At 39.7% G+C, this 19,835-nt stretch overlaps 1 protein-coding gene across 2 annotated transcripts in view; it reads right to left on the bottom strand.

Annotated features, from left to right (window-relative positions):
- Positions 1-721: 721 nt before the first annotated feature.
- The window catches only part of IFT140 (intraflagellar transport 140), a 50,853-nt gene continuing 31,739 nt past the window's right edge, over positions 722-19,835 (bottom strand). For both annotated transcript variants that reach the window (XM_078611393.1, XM_078611394.1), the window contains exons 19-30: positions 19,343-19,520; positions 18,457-18,647; positions 16,479-16,574; positions 13,932-14,064; positions 12,986-13,129; positions 12,698-12,826; positions 9,988-10,170; positions 6,949-7,155; positions 6,036-6,248; positions 5,133-5,299; positions 2,596-2,737; positions 722-1,799 (exon numbers count right to left, since the gene is read on the bottom strand). In XM_078611393.1, coding sequence (XP_078467519.1) covers positions 1,611-1,799; positions 2,596-2,737; positions 5,133-5,299; positions 6,036-6,248; positions 6,949-7,155; positions 9,988-10,170; positions 12,698-12,826; positions 12,986-13,129; positions 13,932-14,064; positions 16,479-16,574; positions 18,457-18,647; positions 19,343-19,520 — 1,972 coding nt within the window. In that variant the 3' untranslated portion in view covers positions 722-1,610. The remainder of the gene's footprint in view (positions 1,800-2,595; positions 2,738-5,132; positions 5,300-6,035; positions 6,249-6,948; positions 7,156-9,987; positions 10,171-12,697; positions 12,827-12,985; positions 13,130-13,931; positions 14,065-16,478; positions 16,575-18,456; positions 18,648-19,342; positions 19,521-19,835) is intronic.

Genomic DNA, 19,835 nt, shown 5'->3' with positions numbered 1-19,835 from the left:
AATTGGAAATAAAATGTGAACCCAAGGAGACTCGGATGTACCCACGCCGATTTAGAAGATTCCATGCAGCTGAATGAATATACTAGTACGGGGACATCCGGACTGTCAACAGAATAGCGGCCAGTCCAGAGTGCATCAGAGAAATGCGTTTACGGGGAAATACATATTAGCGATTGCTGTTGTGGTCAATGTGCACTAAACAAGGCGAGCTTGTGAATAATAGAAGAGGGTGAGCACTCAGCCTTTCTGGGCAGCGGCTGATGATGCCTCTACAAAAAGGAGCCACGAACTCAGAACGTGCGTCATTGCACAAGTTCTGTGATCCAGATGTGTTTTGTTCGATGACAGGACGGTGAGAACGACTACAGCCTTGCCACACCGAAGTGGGACTTTTAATGCCGAGTCATGTAGAGCATTTTAGGACTACACAAACCTCCAAACCAACCTCAAACCTTAGCTTGTACTGCCCATTCTCCTGAACACCTTGTAAAAAGTATGCTTTATATTGGGTCAGTAAAAAATGTTCAATCAAAGGATGGTCAGAACAGCTGTGGTTGCAGCCTTGCAGTCTGTAATGGGATTTAAAACTACAAGTGTGCAAACATGCACAGTATAGCATTGTATACATATACATACCTCCCACCCAACTACCCATACCTTGAACTTCACCATTTTCCTTACCATCTTGGGTGAATACATGACTTACGGACATAGACCAGTATAAAATACATTGACATATTTATTTTAACTTTTAATATACAGAAATGCCAATCAATAACATCAGTTTACATCCATTCCAGAGAAACATAATTTCTGCATTTAATGGCACATCTTGTGCTGTGTTTAGTCAATCATTAAACACAAATAATAAATAGCGAATGTTTGCAATGAGACAGATGTCTACATGTCAATGTGTTAACAGCAACATAGCGAAGGATAAACAAAAATCATTTATGGGAGTTGTTATAAGACAACACAAGGGTTCTGTTACCCATGTTGTCCTGTTATGCATGCACAATTTATGTTATTCAATTGCGATTGTTTTAAGTTTGTATTGAAAAACGCAACAGAAAATTGTAGAGGCTTTTTTATTTACATTTCAGCAACTACAAATGAAGATTTATATTTTTTATTTGCACAGTAGTAGGTGGATGATTGATTGAATTGTGTGTCAGGTCCAAGATTACCTGTTACAGGATTGTCAATACATTGCATTTCAGAGTACAATACCTTCCAACTAATGTTTAAACATACACATGTACAGTATCTAAGTTTGTACACGTGAATTTTTAAACATTATGTAATTTCGTTCTGTATATCCATTGTACAAATCATACAAAAATAATTTTAAAATTACACATTTTCTTACGTAAGATAATTTCACAAAAACAAAGAGGCTGCAACTTTGAATAATACGTTTATGCTGTAAATAATTAAAATGACGTAGATAGTAATTTATTCACTGATTAGTTTTCATACACACAACCCCATATTTTGCTGACAATACTGTACTATCGTACACATGTTTCTGGGGGAGCAAAGGGAAGTCTATCTACATACATAAGTGTAATAATAGAAATGTGGTAGCCAGCCATTAAACTTTACCGCGTTCAACTTTCATCTTCCACATCCTCGTCCACGGCATCTGCCTCGCCCTCGTCGGGCTTTGGAGCGTCGGCCAAGCGTCTGATGGGACGGCCGAGGGCACGGTGTACTCGTTCGATCGTCTGCGCATTCACAAAGTACTGCAGGCTCACGCCCGTGCATTTCTTCGACAGCGCTTCCATCAGACGGTACGCCTGCGTTGTTAACAAGAAAACACACACACAAGATTACATACGGGCACATCGAGGTCGAAAAAAATGGTTGAGGCAAGGCTTTTTGATTTTGTTAGTCCGTTACGTGTACGTAAATGCGTTTCATAATCGTAGGCGATGATAGGTATGCTTAATGCACGAATTGAACAACTGTAAAATGCGTGACATTTTTATGAAGCTAAGCGATCGTTGTACGTTCACTGCACATTAAGTAAATTTCGTGACGCAATTAATTAGTTTCATATTCATGATATATGAACGTGGACACAAGGCAAAGCGATTTGGTTGTCGTACCGTTTATTTAACCCGGAGATGATATAAACCCATTGTTATGCATTAAATAGTATTGCCTCTTTTTGCATAGCAATGCATCTGTTATATACTTAATGATTTTTGTAACTCCAATACAACATTAAAATGAGCACAAAACGAATCCTAACTATCTAATAATTTAGGCAGTAGAAAAAAATCTAATTGCACCAGACAGGATGAAATAGGCAATCTAATGACAAAATTTACATACGTGCCTACAATAGCTTCAACATAGAATGACTCAGAGGTGAATGCTCTTATATATATAAAAATCGCATTATTCACTTCCCATTGTGAAGCAGCATACAATAATCCAAGGATAACATTTGCACAATTTTAATGAGAACGTCCTGAACTTCTATCTAGCTTTTTTCCTTTTTTTTTTACTATGAAAGACTGACATGTCCCATTGTCATCTCAATATCACACGCTCTGTAACTGTGCGCGTGCGAGGCGTTCCGTTTACCGTTTGGTAATTCTCTTGGCGTGCGTAGTGCTCTATCATCATGCCGTACACATCACCCAAGCGCACGGCCTGATCCAAGTCGGGCTCCTCAACCAGCACCTCGCACAATTTCATGGCTTCCAGTGCGTCTTCCTGATACACACTGCAAAAAAGTAACACATTCACTTAAGCATACGGCCACGACGCCTCCACGTGAACTCAACACAATGTGGTGCAATACTACACTTAAAATGTATACGTGCAACGACGCATCTCGAATTGGAGGTTACGATGGTTTGTAAAAATGGAAGTGGAGGTATTTGGGGCAGTAGGTTGGAACATTGGTAACACTTGTGCCTCACAGCGATAAGGGCCTGCGATCTATTGCTGACTCAGGTGCCTTTCAGCGTGGAGTTTGCATGTTCTCTTCTGCATGGATTTCCTCACAATGTAACTGGTGTTGAAGCATCCCAAAGCTGAAATATTACCTACACAATTACTCAACTGGTATTACACAAAGCAGCGAAAACTTGGCAGGATCCTGCTGAAAAAGAGTCATCAGACTCAATGAGGCTTTCAGGATAAAGAAGTCAAAGTAATAATTTTAAACCCTTGCTTAAATTAATAACTATTGACTTGCTTTCCTTAGTAATTGATGACACACATTTTGTCAATATTCTGAAAAAAATACACTTTTAATATATTATAGTCTCAACACTTAGTCCATCCACTGGAATTATTGGGGGAGTACATTTAAGAAAAAAAAAATCATTTTGATCCCTACATATCCCACTTAAACCTCTTGCCTCAAATGCTCTCCAGATCATCCTTCATTGTATCTTCCCTTTAAAGTTACTCATCAAAAAAGCTCCTTTAAAAGAAATTGTTTATACTCTTTGGTTCTTTCGGTAAAGTCACGTAGGTAGAAAAAATAATCGATCACGACGTTTCGATCGCAACAACAAGCGACCGTCTTCAGGTGAGAGAATCAGACTGGGGGGGGAGGGAGGGGGGGGTTGCCGCATGGGACAAGAGGGTGGGGCCAGCGATTGTGAGAGATGGCATGTAGGGCATGTGAGCATGAGAGTGCAATCTAAAGGATATGTGAGCATGAGAGTGCAATCCAAAGGATATGGGAGCATGAGAAGGGCAATCTCAAGGACATGTGAGCAGTAAGAGATGGACTGTAGGGACATTTGAGCATAAGAGTGCAATCCAAAGGATATGTGAGCACTGCTCACATGCCGTTTGGATTGCAAATTAATCTCTGATGAATCTCTGGAACATAAATTGATAAACTGAAGTGTGACATAGTGTGACATTCTGTCGAACATCGAGTGTGCCATACCAGAAAGTATGGGTCTCCCCACAATCTGATACCACATATCAAAAAGGAGATATTCAGGCTCATTTCAATTCTCTCACACAGTCAGACACACACACGGGAAATTCTGTGAGACAGCCTCCCGTGCCCCGGCGACATCAGTTGCAGATAAATGGGGTGCCTTAAATCATGAACGTCTTTTTTTTAGCAGGAATCACTGCGATAAAGATGCGATGTCCATATTGTGTCACGTCTCACGTATGATGTGTTACACGACAGGAACAGTACCACCGGAAGCACCCAGGATTCATCGTGTATCTTTACAAAGATATAAGAGATTAGGCGAGTGGGTCCATGTGCCGGGGTTATGTTGGTAAGGAAATTAGTCTGTCCTTTTTTTAATGATAAATTATACGTATTGAAGGGACCTTTGATTATTTTCAACATGTTTGCGTATACATTTGTTGTCAAAGGAAAACTGGAAAGGCAATGCTTTACTCGACGTGAATAATTTTTTCAGACTTTTAGAAACGGTTTAAATTAGTTTTTTTTTTACTGCAGAATGTCACCAACGCACATTCTGTACTCCCACTTCATTTCATCATCTTCACATTCGTACGATGGCAAAAAGCAGCTGTGCACAGCATGCCTGGTGCATGATGATCAGACCTTTCAAGATACATGCTTATTTATGCACAAGTATAGATACCATTCAGAGGATTTAATGCCTGGAGGACCCAAGTAGCTTGATAAGTACATTTTTGTAAGCATACACATTCATTGCCCTTGGTAATGTTCCAAAAAGCCATCGGCAACTTATTTGTTAAAATAGCAAACTGTAGGGCACACAAATCTATTCACTCTGATTCATCCCTCTCACTCTCGCTCATCTCATTCACTCTGGTTCATCCCTTTCACTCTGGTTCCACCTACTCCCACTTTCCTTACTCTCCCCGCTCTTTTGTGCTCTTCCACAAGCTCTCCCTCCTCCTCCACCCCATTCCACTTATCTATAACGGTTTTAAATCCAGTAACCTTGAGTAACTACCAAAGTGCTGATATGGTTATCTTAAACTCTTTCTATATACTCTTTGGCTCTTCGGGTAAAGTCACGTAGGTGAAAATAAAAAATAACTAAAATAAATCGTGACGTTTCGGGCGCAACACAAGCGTCCGTCATCAGGTGGGGACATTTTTGAAAAAGCGGTGTCAGAGCAAGCAGAATTGTACATACCGTCGAACGTGAACAAACTTTTTCACGAAGTTAATTTTGTTCTGAATGAGGGACAGCTTCTCTTGTTGCTCTTCACTGCTGCGTACCTTGGCTTTACTCATGCACTTGTATCCTTCAGTCAGAGCTCCTAGGGCCTTTTCATAATTCTGATACTCATCAATTTCCACCTGTACATACACAGATGTATAAACAAAAAGGGTTTGTTCGTGCCCAGTAAAGGATATTTTATGCATGCTGAAATACATTATGACCAAGTCATCTGGAATGCACCCAACCTTGTCAGACCTTTGAAGCTAACGATGGTTGAGGATAGTGTCTGGATGCGTGATCACCACGTACAACAGGGGCTATGTGGTGGGCAGCAATGGGTGGCGAGGCAACATATATTGTTATACTGTGCTCTTATGTTCCCACGTCTCTTGATTTACACCTCCATTGGCCCGCAATGACCGGTGTGAAAAAGCACGGTCAAATAAACCCCACGACCCACACAGCATGGGGAGGCGTTCATCCAGCTGTTGATTGAAAAAGGGCTGTAATTGCGACACGCATACGAAATACATTTTAATAAGGGCTCGCTAAATATGAATTTAAATAAATAAGGGGTAATATCAAACCAAATGCCCATCGCATGCATTGGGCTTAACATGGATGAGCACTGACACAAAAGGTAATTTAAAACCAATTTGACAACAGACGTATAATTTCCACGCGGCTAAACCCCAAAAGCATTCTCTTCATGTCGTCAAGGAAATTCAATAACACCGGATTTGTTCCCAGTGAGTCAGATGTTCTAAACTTCAACTTTTTAATGTGCATATGTGGGTGTGCATACATAAGTGTACGAGTGCATGTCTACCCCTTGTCATGGTATAAATATATAAAAAAAAAAACACATTGTACCTGTGCACAAGCATCATAAAATCCAGCCAGTAGGTCCAAGGCTCTTCCTTTTGTGTAAAAACTGATAATATTTTTCATAATCTCAGGATCCTTCTGCCAGTCTAGGGACTGTAAGTAGTTTGCTGCCATTATGTATATTTCCTTCTGCTTAGAAACACCGGCGAAGAAGATGATTTTTTCCGTGTCCCCAGATTTCAGCAAGGCCCTCATCGCCTGCAGAAACAGCAGAATGTAAAACAAATTTACACAACATCCCTACTAGACACAATACTAGTATAAACATTCCATTATAGTCAGAGGTAAACGGTTAACACAACTGGACTTGCAATCCAGAGATTGCCAGTTCAATCGGCTCTTTCTATACAGTGTTTGAAACAATGGACACCTTTTTACAAATTTTATTCCATCATCGATGTCCACCCAGCAGTATAAGTGGGCACACCAGTCGATCGGTATGTTGTGTATGGTGGGGTAAAGTGCGTGGTGGGGTAAAGTGCGCTGTACACCCATCTCTAACAAGAGATCTGACCAGCGTGAGAAGAGTAGGCCAATAACCCTCTCAGAGGGAATCTCTAGAACTCCATCGAGTGCAAGTACTTCTGCCAGTGTTGGCATGAGAATGAAATTGCAGAGTTGAACTTTCACCTCTTATATCTATATACTTTTAATAAGGTCACAATGCACTTGCAACGTAGACATGGTCAAACAAAGTAGTTTGATATGAGCAAGGGATTTCTGTGATGACTACCGTTTCTTGACAGTGAAATTGGTAAACATTTGGTAATATTTGAAGCTTGCTCTGAAAGCTTTTCAGTCAATAAAAAAAAGTAAATTGCTTAATAGTGTGGAGAGCTCAGCACAACCACAATGTAAGCACTCTGTCTATCGTCGAGTAGTTCGTAGTCGGACTTGCCTTGATCTTGTTTCCGGCTTGTGTGTATTTCTTAGTTGCCAGATGGTAATTGCCCTGCCGCATGCAGCAGTCAGCAATGCTTTCCAGAATTTCACGCCGGAAATCATCCTGGTATTGTTTGGAGTCTTTGGGAAGAGTCATCTTCTCTGCAAGTTCCTCAGTAATCATCAAGTCGTGTTGTAGACACAACTTCAGTGCCTCGTGGAACTGAGAATAAAAGACACCCTCAATATGAGGCTAATATTTAATAACTCACAGCTTAGAAATAAGGTCACATTTTTTTCAATATAACTAGCACTTCCTGTCCATTAATGCGGGGTACATGGCTGGGTTGGAGAGGTGGGTGGAGGGGGAGGTGTGATGTTAGCGCAACGGACGAACACGGCTCAACGCTGCGGGATGTGGGAAATTTCATCACACGGATGTGTGTGATGCCGTTACCACCACGCGCACTTGCCCGCCCGCCCGCCCACGTGCCAGCCAACCAGCCAGCAAAACTTTTTTTAGAAATGTATATAATATAGTGTGATTATGCTTGCAGATGACCAGCCTATTTGTTAATCCACTTCCATTCACTGCAGGTCAAAGGTAGGGCAGTACTGAACAAATACATATTTTGCTGCACTGCCCTCTACTGCTTACAACACCCGTTTAAATTAATGTCGTCACCTATCAAAGTGCTATCGAGGCTTAATCCTGCGAATCTTCTGATGTCTGACAGGATCGGGGGCATATTTTGAGACAAACCTTCATATCGCTGCCTACATTTATAGTATTTGGCAAAAATGACAAAGTACTGTATGCCTTATCGAAGCCTAAAATGTAAGGTGACAACAAAAGAATCCTACTTTAAAAATTGTAGTTAAAACATTTTCCAAAGCTTTTAAATAATTCCGATGAATGTCGTCAAATGGCAAGTTTCACAGTAAATCAACATACATCACAATACAGGGTGTTTCAAAAGATGGACCCGATTTGAAATCGCTTTATCTCTGCAACCACGAACCGCCCATGAATGAAACGCTTACCACTTGAAAGGGCGGGGTATAGAGTTGCAAATCATTACCGCTAGATGCCTCTCCCAGCACACAAACAGCCCCTAGCCTCAGTCATTCGTAAGACACACTACCTCAACGTTGGATAGGTCGCATGGGACCCCAAGACTTGGCGCTACAATCTTGGCCCCAAAGATTCCCAGACATCACACCCTGCGACTTTTTATTGTGGGGATACGTCAAAGACCGTGTTTTTGTGCCACCATTAGCGACTAATCTGGATGACCTCAACAAAAGAATCACAGCAGCGGTGACTTCAGTGGAAGAAGACACTTTTGAGAGGCGTTTGGGACGAATTCAACTATCGTCTCGATGTTGTCCGTACAGCAGGTGGAGGGCACTTAGAGCATTTATAAAATGGTTAGTAAAACTTGATAACTCATTAAAACGTTTGTAACTTTTTGTGTAATTGTAACATGTTGCCATTGTGAAATATACTGCTTTGAAATTGTGTCCATCTTTTTGAAACACCCTGTACTATGGGATTTTCTATACCTATTGGGGTTAAAATGGTAGAAATGGACAGCTAAAGAAGGGGAATTTGTATACTGGCAGAGAATGTGGTGTGACGGTGGTGTTTAAAAGATCGGTACACATCTAATTAGATGTCATGCTTCGTGCGGTAAATATTTCACTGGGTAATCCATGATACCACCCTCTTCTTCCCCCATGTCCATATGAAGGGCACCCAAGGAATTGGTGGAGGTGAAGATAAAAAAAATCTCAATTTGTTCTCCATTTTTTTAAAATTCTAAAACAAAGTCAATAACATTTGTTTGGCTCAGACAGCCACAGTTACTAAAATGATTATCTACAGTAAAACATTATGAAACATATGTAATAGCACACAGCATCAACAAACACATTGAAACATATGGAAAAATTCATACATTTTCCAATAAAATCGCTCCAATCCTTTCACAACAAACATTTTAAATACATTGTTTAATTACACACATTTATTCTGTACCCCAGCACATACGCACACACACAAGCAGCGGGTGTCACACACAGATGTCACTCACAGCAGGTATCAAAACCCACAGTAATCGTTCAACTTCCTGTGTGTGTGTGTGTGCAGAGTTGACAGTGATCCTGGTGGCTGTTCTGGAGGCGCAGCCGAGTTCAGTAATTGATCAGCACAGACACGTCCACCGACACACGCCGGTGGTGGACATTGTGAGATGTTCGGCCGTTGCCGCTTTTGCGGGGGGAATGTCTGGGTGGTGTGCTCAATCACCCTCAAGTGTGCACACATTTGAATAAGTTCAGAATAACGATTCTGATTTGTAAATGCGGAGTGCACCACCGTGGGATGTAATCCGGTTGGGCTTTATCGCCATCACCTCGCTGGGATATGGGGTAATAATCCAAAGCAACCTCCACTCTTCATCATAACAAGACTGTTTTCCAATACCTGCAAAGCTGATGTTTTTTAAAAAAATCTAGTCAGGTTGTTAAATATCTGGACAGGGACACATTTTCACCACTAGACAGTACCCTACCTTTCCAGATAATTAAAGAGTGTGTTTTTAACTTGCCTTTATAATACAATTGCTAATTATAACCGATTATGTAAGTTGTGTCAATTACATAATCGTTATTATTTTTATAAAGATACAGAAACAAGGAGGTTTACAATAAGGGGAAAGGAGAATGATCTTTTGTTCACATTTGAACAAAAATCCATAAAAAACCCATAAATCATCTATGAAACTCATATTGCCCAAATGACATTGAAGCCACTGTAACCCAATAATGAAAATTGCGAATGTAAAGGTATGAAATATATAATGTACAAATGATGAAACCTACATGCAGGCTTTTGCCTTGTGGCTCATAGTTTTAATAACCCTGGATTATTAATTATCTGCTCCATGGTCATGCTGAGGATAGCAGAATTAAAACAGCAAAGCAGCAAAATTCATAAACACTACGTTAAGAACACATCTCAGGTGGCATGTATTAAAAGAAAATGCAGTACCTTCTTGGCTGCCACTAAAAGTTCAACAGCCTTGCTGTAATGCTGGTGTTGGATAAAGAAGTCGGAGCATCGGGCCAGCAGAGCTGGATCAGACTTTTCATCCAACTCCTCTGCAATCAGCTGCAAAGCACCAAACTGTTGCGTGGCAAATGCCAGCTCCAGTGCCTTTGAGAAGTGACCAGCCTGCATAAAAGTGGGATTTACTTTCACCATTCCATAAAATAAACACAACATATAGCTTTGTCCCAGTCACTGGGGTAATAATTTTAACTTACTATCTTAAAAATTGCTTCAGTGAAGTTCATAAACATTCAACAAAAAATTATAGGTTTGAAAATTAAAATATACAGCCATTTGTCAATCAACTTCTGGATGAAGGCCTCCCCACACTGTGTTCATCATGGGAAGTTGGTTTGACCATACTTCACCACTCTGGTCAGTAGGGGTTGGTGTAAGGGGAGGGGAGGCCCAAGACCAGATCAGATATTGCTTGCCACTGTTGTTAGCCATGGCCAGAATTTTGGCCAGGTAACCAGGATCATAACACTGCTGCACCACTCCCTTAAAGGTTTTCATTGAATCTTCTAAATGATTTAGCATGACAGGCTTAAAACAAAGGTATAATGGGCAAAATGCAGGCTGGGAGACGCAGCATGGAATAATATCCATTTCCCATGACAATGACTCCCTTCATGTTGGCCAAAAAATATGGCAGTATTTTTCTATCATATCTTCCATTATAAAATTAAATTTTATGGTACATTTTCATGTTTTGTGAACAAAATTTAAGCAGCCAATTTGTTATACAACTAATGACTACAGATGATCAGTTATGGTAAGAATGTTAAGATACAGAATTATAACTCAGTTTAATTTAAAAGGTTATTAATCTGCTAGGGTGTTAAGTTATGTTCATACATTCTTAGCTTGCTGACATCACCACCTATGTTTCTGAGCATCAGCAATACCATGGGCTTTATAGGAACTTTAATGTCACCCTCAGGGTTTAACGTTTACGAGCCGCGCTCGGCATTGGGTCTGTTTGTTATTGCTCAATATACAGTACAGCCGACTCTCATATCACCCGCATCTGTCTAGAAAAAATCATTGCAAGGATAACACATTTTGCAGACACAAAAAAATAATAATCAGGACCAATATTAGAAAATAATGGCAAATGCATGATGGATGAAAGCGATGCAAACAAAAGTTAATGTTACATGACACACAAAACAACAAGCCTAGCGGGGATCAAGGGATTTAAAAGCCATTTGTGCACAGTTGTAATAAAACAGAATTAAAGGCCAAATACCATTTACAGCCAGAATCATGGCTATATGTATTTGTATGGTGGCGAGGTGATGCTCATAGTTGTGTAGCAGTTTAACCCTTGTTTGTGTTCATCTGCCCAGTAAAGTGTGCATAGTGAGTTTACCTTGATGCCACAATTTGAACATGCACGAAGCATCCGATGAATCCCCCACCCCAGAAATGTAACCGTCAGTAATTCGATTAATTAGCCTAACAGTCACATTATTTGAATAAACAATAAACAACAGATTCTCATGCACATGATTTGACGCACACATCATGAGCATAAGAATCAATTTTAATTACAACTTCATTACATGCCTGACATGCATGGCTTCTCTAAGCCAGCCCAAATACATCTAAACTCAACAGTTAAAATTGACATTAATTAACCAGGAGAGGCTAGGGGAGGGGTGCCGAAAGGAATTGTTGTGGTGCAGGCAAAGGAGATTATGCGAGTATTAGAGACTTTGGTAGGATTCTGTACACTTATGAACAATCACATAAGCATGAATAGAAACTGCATTAAAAGTGTTAAGTCTGATCAGAGCCAATGCAGAAAACATGAAATGATGGCCATGGCAGAGATGGAGCAATTATATCAACTCATGTGCAGTAGCAAGATGGTGTGTGGCATCCAGCACAGGATAGTGTGGGACGATGACTCATTGAGAAGGCCTTCATCTAGCAGTGGATGATCTTGGTTGATTAACATGATCACATGTACGAATGATCTTAATTTAGGAGCTTTCGTGACTGCAGGAATTATTCTTTGGTTCTTTTCGGTTAAGTCACGTCTAAAAATAAAATAATAAATTAAAATAATAAATTAAAATAATTTATTATTTTATTTTTAGACGTGACTTAACCGAAAAGAACCAAAGAATGTACGAATGACTAAACATGGTTGATAGTCTCCGAGTATGGCTTCGTACATGTGACTTTTTAATTGTTTCACAGAAAGCTAAAGCTTTATTCGGCATATTTGCCATTAAGTCTGGGTGCAAGGATTGGATTATTGAATTTCCACAGCCTCCTGGTAACTTTAGAAGCACATGGCCAAAATATCATTCATTTTAAATTAGGTTTTGGGTTGTGAGTGTAACACACAATGGCATATGCTTGAGAATGCTGTCACAGCAGAATGAATGTTCAGCCTGCAACATATATATGGGGGAAACATAGCAAGAATAAAACTGTCAAAGATGTGCAAAAATAGTGTTACATTATTGTCAAACATTGTAAAGGTATGATACAGATATGTCTCAGGTCGCATCTGTACAATGGCAGCTACATGTGAAAGCATAAAACTGATTTTTATATTGCTGAAACAACAAAGATATAGCATGTTTGTTTTATAAATGAGCACATGTAAAGGTGAGTCGATTTTAATGACCACCTTATGGTAAAGCATCACAGCACGGTCCATTTGATTGCCATTTTCCTCGTAATACTGTGCAGTATCCATCATGTCCTCAGGAGTGCTGAGCAATGCCAGATTCATCAACTGGTCATCCAGTTTGTGTTCCTGCAAAGACAAATAATGAAAATGGTCCTTGTCTTAACGAAATCTGCATAACACATCACGCAATTATCAGCCTTACCATATCTGTATTTCTTCATAGAGGGTTTTGCATTGGAAAGGTACGATAGTGTAAATCTCTTACGTCAATGACACATATAGTACCTTACAAAGACGAATTGCGTTGTTGAAAGCTTGGGCTCTTGTATAAAAATTAATGGCTTGTTTAAAGTCATCCTGCGCCTCGTACTGGCGCGCCAAATGGTAAGACGCAGCTTTGTTTCCGGTCTCACTTGCAATTTCGCTTGCCTGAAAATACACACAATAGTTGCACTTTACATCAACACTTCACATTTAGAAATTGCCGAATAGGACAATTACAATCGTAAGGATAATTAAAAATTATTCATTTTATGTAGTGTCATTGATGCAAACTGCATCCCAAAACGCCGAACATCACAGACCACCAACCATCAAAAACTGCTGGGAGAACACCGCACAGAAACAAAACGAACGCAATCAAAGGTACGGAGGTAAGCACGTTGACCAGGTGTAGTGACAGTAAACACTTCAGCTCCTGACATCAGCGAAAGTCCACAGAATAATGCAAAGAATAGTTTTATCGTAATAATTATTAACCATTGCGCATAGAAACACAAACATATGCATGAAAAATTTGACTCAATTACATATGTTACATATATGAACACTGTGGGTAAAAGTGAAGCCTTGCAATTACTTGCCCACGCCACTGCTGGCGAAAGGGCCTCCACAATTTACCCCACCACATGCGACCTGCCGATCAAGTGACTGTGGTGAACCCATTTATACTGCTGGGTGGACAGATGTGGGGGGGATTTACGAAACTTGTCCCCATTGTTTCAACTGCTATGCCAGGAGATCGAACCAGTAACCTCTGCATTATAATTCAAGTGAACTAACCCCATTACAACATGGACATTATATCCATTGTAATGGATATCATGGGAACAAAAATTTTAACAAAATTTTTATTTTAGTGTCAATATTCACATCAACATTAGGTAGTCAAAACATACCATGCAATTGAAATGTCAAAACGGGTAAATGTAACTTATTGTTTGCTTCATACCTTCTGAGTGTTTCCTAGGAAGCAGTAGACCCGGACTAAAGACAGATAGTCATGGGCAGACTCGTAAGCCTTAAGCGCTGCGTCCATTGCTCCAGTACTTTCCAGATATTGAGCCCACCATTTCAGTAGGCTCCTGCACAGCACAATGAACCAGATTAAGCCATGATTTTTCACAAATTAAAATAACAAATCAATTGGCAATAAGTCAACCATAAATTGCTTTTAGTAATTCAGCTAAACTGAACTTATTTCATGGATTGATAACATTCATAAATGTAACAGGCCTTTTTTGACAAGGACAAGAATTGAAAACTTTGAAAAGCCAAACAAACTACCAATGTTTTGATTTAAAGCTTTCGTGACTGCAGGGATTCATATTCTTGGTTCTTTGGGTAAAGTCACGTAGAAGGGAAACAATAAAATAATAACAATTAAATTCTCACGACGTTTTGACTGCAACACAAGCAATAATCATCAGGTGTGAAAACCACAGCAAGAAAATTTGAAAGAACCAAGAATATAAACTACCAATGTTTAATTTTTGTCAAAAAAACATGGTGTTTTTGGAATAACAGTTATTTTTCTAAATGGCATCTGATTATCAGTACAAACAAGGAACTGTGTTCATGACAGACACAAAATAACGGTAGTATAGTAACTAATACTAAATCCTCAAAATACTTTGGTACCCTCGTCTAGATCTAAAAGAAACTCAAGAATAAATCCAGAACAAAAAACCATGCAAGTGCATTTGTTTCTGAGCTCAAGTGATGAATCAAACATTGTTACACATGGTGATCCCATTATAAATACGCCACTCAAATAAAAGGGAGACATTAATATTTAATATGAAAGCTGCTACATGTCACCCATCAATCTCAATACCCTTATGACATCCTTCAACAATCTCCCCTGTATGACATATATTGCAATTTTCGCAACATTCAATCACCTGTAATATAAAAAAAATCAGTGCAGTATCTACAAAAACGGATCACCATTAATTATTATCATGATGGCTGTTTACTCATGAAACCATCATCGAGTCCCATGACTCTTTATCAGGAGGGTGCTGCCCAAGTCATTCTGCACTAGGTCGCTACGTATACTTCTATTCGAGCAATGTGCCTCTTATCCAGTGATGGAAATGTTCACGCTTTCCAGCATAGCACATGCATTTTCTTGTTGTTCACATCGCCTACACAAATGTGAACGTGGAGAGGGGAGGAGATGCCTCATTGCTCGTGTTGGTGGGATAATTTTATGCGGTGCGTTGTGAGGGAGGGGGATTTTAGAACACATCATGCCTCAGTAGACTCACCCGACAGCACACACTGTCTTGTCTCCGTAAATCAAATTCTAGTTACCTGGATTCATAGCCACATATGCCTTGGCTTAATAATGCCATGCAGGGCATGGTTTAAAAATTGGGATGCAGGACCATTCACCCAAACAATTGGGAATGCACCATCAATTTAGAGCAGTTGGCAGCAATAACAAGTATAATTTGTATTATTGTCATTGCTTCATTGTACAATAATCTAAAAGCAGCATATGTTTGTATATTGGAAATGAGGTTTCCCTTACACAAGGTCAATTGCATATCACTAACTAATTATAGGATACGAAACCCCAAAAATAATTGGTGTCATCAAGATGTTTGATGTGACCTCCAAGCCTTTGTCCATAAGAAAACATATACTCTTTGGTTCTTTCGGTAAAGTCACATAGGTGTAAAATAAATTAAATTCTCACGACGTTTCGATTGCAACACAAGCAATCACCATCAGGTTGGAAAACCACAGCAATAATTATATTTTTTGCTTAAGTGGGAGAGAATTTTTTTTCTTGCTGTGGTTTTCCCACCTGATGATGATTGCTTGTGTTGCAATCGAAACGTCGTGATTTAATTTATTTTATACTTACGTGACTTTAGTGAAAGAACCAAAGAGTATGGATCCCTGCAGTCCGAAAACTTCAAATCTCGATTGAAGAAAACATATCTTAAAGTGCCTTAAGGGAGCACACCAATGATGTCACTAGATCGTGGTTAAGTGAGGGAACCCAGTTTCAGATAAGAAATGTATTAATTCTGTTATCCGTGGGGAAAACCCTCTGCTTATCCATCCTCTATTATAATCTGATAATCACGTATAAAATAATGAAAATACCATGTGACTCCTCTAGACAAATTGCCTTATCCACACATGCCAAAAATATAACTAAAGTTTCTGTTTCTACCAGTGGCTTCTTTGCAGATAATGGCAATAATCACAAACTGTACTGACCTAATAAAAAATGTGTTATGGATGGCCACAGTTAAGAGGAGTCTCATTATAAAATAACTAAAATGTGATGCAGGGAAAAACATCCTACTTTGATATGGTTGTTGGCTATATGTGAGACTGAAAAATGGAAAAGAATAGAGAGCCGAAGGATTAAACACTTTTACAAACAGCCCAATATTTGATTTCTGATGATATATTGGTCCCTCCTCATTTAATGTAGTGAGTACTGCTTGATAAAGGTTGACATGAAGCAACTTACGCATCTTTATTTTTATTGATATAGTTTTCCAAGGCATGTTGATCTTCAAATAACATCCTGGGAACTTCAAACTTATGTGTTTCAGACTTCTCATAGCTGAAGAATAAACATTAAAATAATTGAAAATATAGCATATAGAGCAACACATCACGTCATCTTTAAAAAAGACTTTGTATATGTTCTTATGCGTGATATTTGCTTGTAACAATTTGGGTCAAAACAACATTTCCTAAACCAGTACAAAATATACATTCAATCATATATAATATTATTTGTCAAAACAGAATTATGTTGGTGTTAAAACATTTTTAAATGCAATACATTATTAATTAAGAAGTACCATGTCAAATTTAATTATTATTCAGACATCAATTTGTATCATGAAAGTATTCCACAAACATAAGGCTCCACTTAAGGAATCCTTTTAAACACCAGTATGTATTTGCCATTTGTGAGATAATTAAAATGGTATGCATAAGCAACATATGAGAAGCATATAAAATAAAATCTTAGAGTAGGACCTTGATACGCATTACAATGTCATATAGTTGAACATATCAGTTGTGCGAATAAAACAAATAAACAATTACTCACTGAAAACTGAACAAATGAAACTGGGATATATAAAAAATCAAGACCTACTTTATTTGACTATAAAATGCTGAGGGCAGTGATTTACGGCATTGAATGTACTTCAGAAACTTAAAAAGAAAACACATTCCTGCGGAGGGAGCTGGTAGGAACGTTGGGTTGCTCGGTCAATGGACAGGGTCAACGGCGGCGTGGTGTATTCCGCAAATATGGCCGACAGTGAGGGCGGGCACAAGCCGGCGTGAGTAGGTTAAACGTTGAGTTTTATAAGGGCACCACGGGGTGACCAGCCCCACCCCTCCCACCCCCCACTCAGCCCTACCCTCCCTACCCAGCCCCTCCCCACCATCCCCTCCCCACCCAACCCCTCCCCACCCAGCCCCTCCCCACCCTCCCCTCTCCACCCCTCCCATTTTTGGATGCACGATAGACGGACACAATAATCATTATTTGGTTCTTTCGGTTAAGTCACGTCTAAAGATAAAATAATAAATTAAATTAAATAATAGAATACGACGTTTCGATTGCAACACAAGCAATCATCATCAGGTATAATGAAATAGCGACATAAAATCTAACCAGAAAACTATAGACAGACATATTAGCAGACAGATATCACCAAGATACATAGCGGGAGCAACACAGGTAACAGAGAGGGGTGATCGTCTCTGTGGGGTGGCCTTAAATAGACAGGGGAGGGGGGGCGGAGGCAGAGAGAAGGAAGGGGGTTTAGAGAAAATTTTTTGCATATCAATGAGTGGTCAACAGACGTGGTGCTGCACGGCAAGTAAGCCTGAAAATCAGGAGGACACACTAAAATTAAATAACCTAGTAAAATATCGAAATGTAATGTAATACAACACAGAGGGTCTTACATTACATTTCGATATTTTACTAGGTTATTTAATTTTAGTGTGTCCTCCTGATTTTCAGGCTTACTTGCCGTGCAGCACCACGTCTGTTGACCACTCATTGATATGCAAAAATTTTTCTCTAACCCCCCTTCCTTCTCTCTGCCTCCGCCCCCCCCCTGTCTATTTAAGGCCACCCCACAGAGACGATCACCCCTCTCTGTTACCTGTGTTGCTCCCGCTATGTATCTTGGTGATATCTGTCTGCTAATATGTCTGTCTATAGTTTTCTGGTTAGATTTTATGTCGCTATTTCATTATACCTGATGATGATTGCTTGTGTTGCAATCGAAACGTCGTATTCTATTATTTAATTTATTTTATTATTTTATCTTTAGACGTGACTTAACCGAAAGAACCAAATAATAATTCCTGCAGTCACGAAAGTTCTAAAATTAAGATTGGACACAATAATCCCCTGTGGGCTGGTGGAACCAGGTGGCTCCTACCAGTATAACACAACAGTGACTACTTACTATGTGATGGCCGCATCAAAGTCCCCTGTTTCCTCGAGATATTTTGCCTTGTTGAAGTAGGTGGTACGAAGGTGGACTCGGTCATTTGTCTCTGCTGTCTCCACCGCTTTCTGCCATTGCCCTGTTGCCTGGTAGAACTGGTTGAGGAGGTCATATCGCTTGCAGCTTTTATACAGTTGTTCAGCTTCATCCTGCAATGGCAACATTTATATTTTAAAACAATGATCAGTTAGCTTTTTGCTACTTTCATGGCTTTTTGCGCCAAATATTGACTTTTAAAGTACTTTTTTGGTTATCATTCTTGAGGCTCTGGAGAGGTGTATGCAAATAATTGCACTGAAATGTAGGAAGAGGAACACATGAATCAGAGTGCAAGTGCAAATTAGAGACATCAGATGTATTGTTCAGGACTGCAAGTGGCTTGGGAAGGACATTTTGCACAAAAGGAATGATGGTGGATAGAGGAGACTACTGATCGAATGTCAGCCGAAGGTGAACCATGCCCGAGAGGATGACCACTGTGGAGATATAGCCTAGAGATCAGCTCATACGCAAGCGCCAGATGGACTGTGGTAGGATCATGAGGGATAGAAACAATGTGGAAGGCCTTCATCCAGCAGATAGCACGGCTGTTGTCATGATAATGATGTTCTTGGTTCTTTCGGTAAAGTCACGTAGAAGGAAAAAAAAACAATAAAATCCTCTGCAGTCCTGGATGTCACACCTGATGATGATTGCTTGTGTTGCAGTCGAAACGTCGTGAGAATTTAATCGTTTGATATTTTTATTATTTTATTATTTCCCTCCTACGTGACTTTACCGAAAGAACCAAGAATATGAATCCCTGCAGTCACGAAAGCTTTAAATAAAAATTATGATGATTTACCTTTAGGCCAAGTTGGAGGGCCAGCATAGCTACTTGTGCCTCCAGTTCAGGCTCTTTTTGCGCTTCGCGCAAGGCTTTTGCGCCCCTGGCATGCCCCATATTGCCCAAACACACGCGGGCAACGTCAAGCCTTTGTGTCTTGACGCACATACGTGCCATGTTTTCCCAGACCACCTCACTAAGAAAATACAGAAATGCATCAGCGGAACCTTGTCACAGCATGGACATTATCATCGCACAGTGAAATTTTTCAGTCATTTTGCATTGCCATATATTTTGCCTTTTAATTATATTTTTCTACGTGCCCTCATTTTCAGAAGACAGTGCCAAGAGGACAAGGGCATTAAAAAATGCATGAATGGAAAGTAGTTCACCACTAACCACGGTACAGTGCAGATAAAAACTAGCTGCTTAAAATACGGCATGTGAATTGGATCGTGTCCTAAAAGTGTGATCGAATAATTCATGCTGTGCTTGTTTCATATTCCAGATA

The sequence above is a fragment of the Lampetra planeri genome, chromosome 36 (assembly GCF_965212315.1).
Source record: "Lampetra planeri chromosome 36, kcLamPlan1.2.h2, whole genome shotgun sequence".
NCBI classification, from domain to species: Eukaryota; Metazoa; Chordata; class Hyperoartia; order Petromyzontiformes; family Petromyzontidae; genus Lampetra; species Lampetra planeri.
The sequence above is the reverse complement of the archived record's forward strand: the minus strand, read 5'-3'. Positions and strand labels throughout refer to the sequence as shown.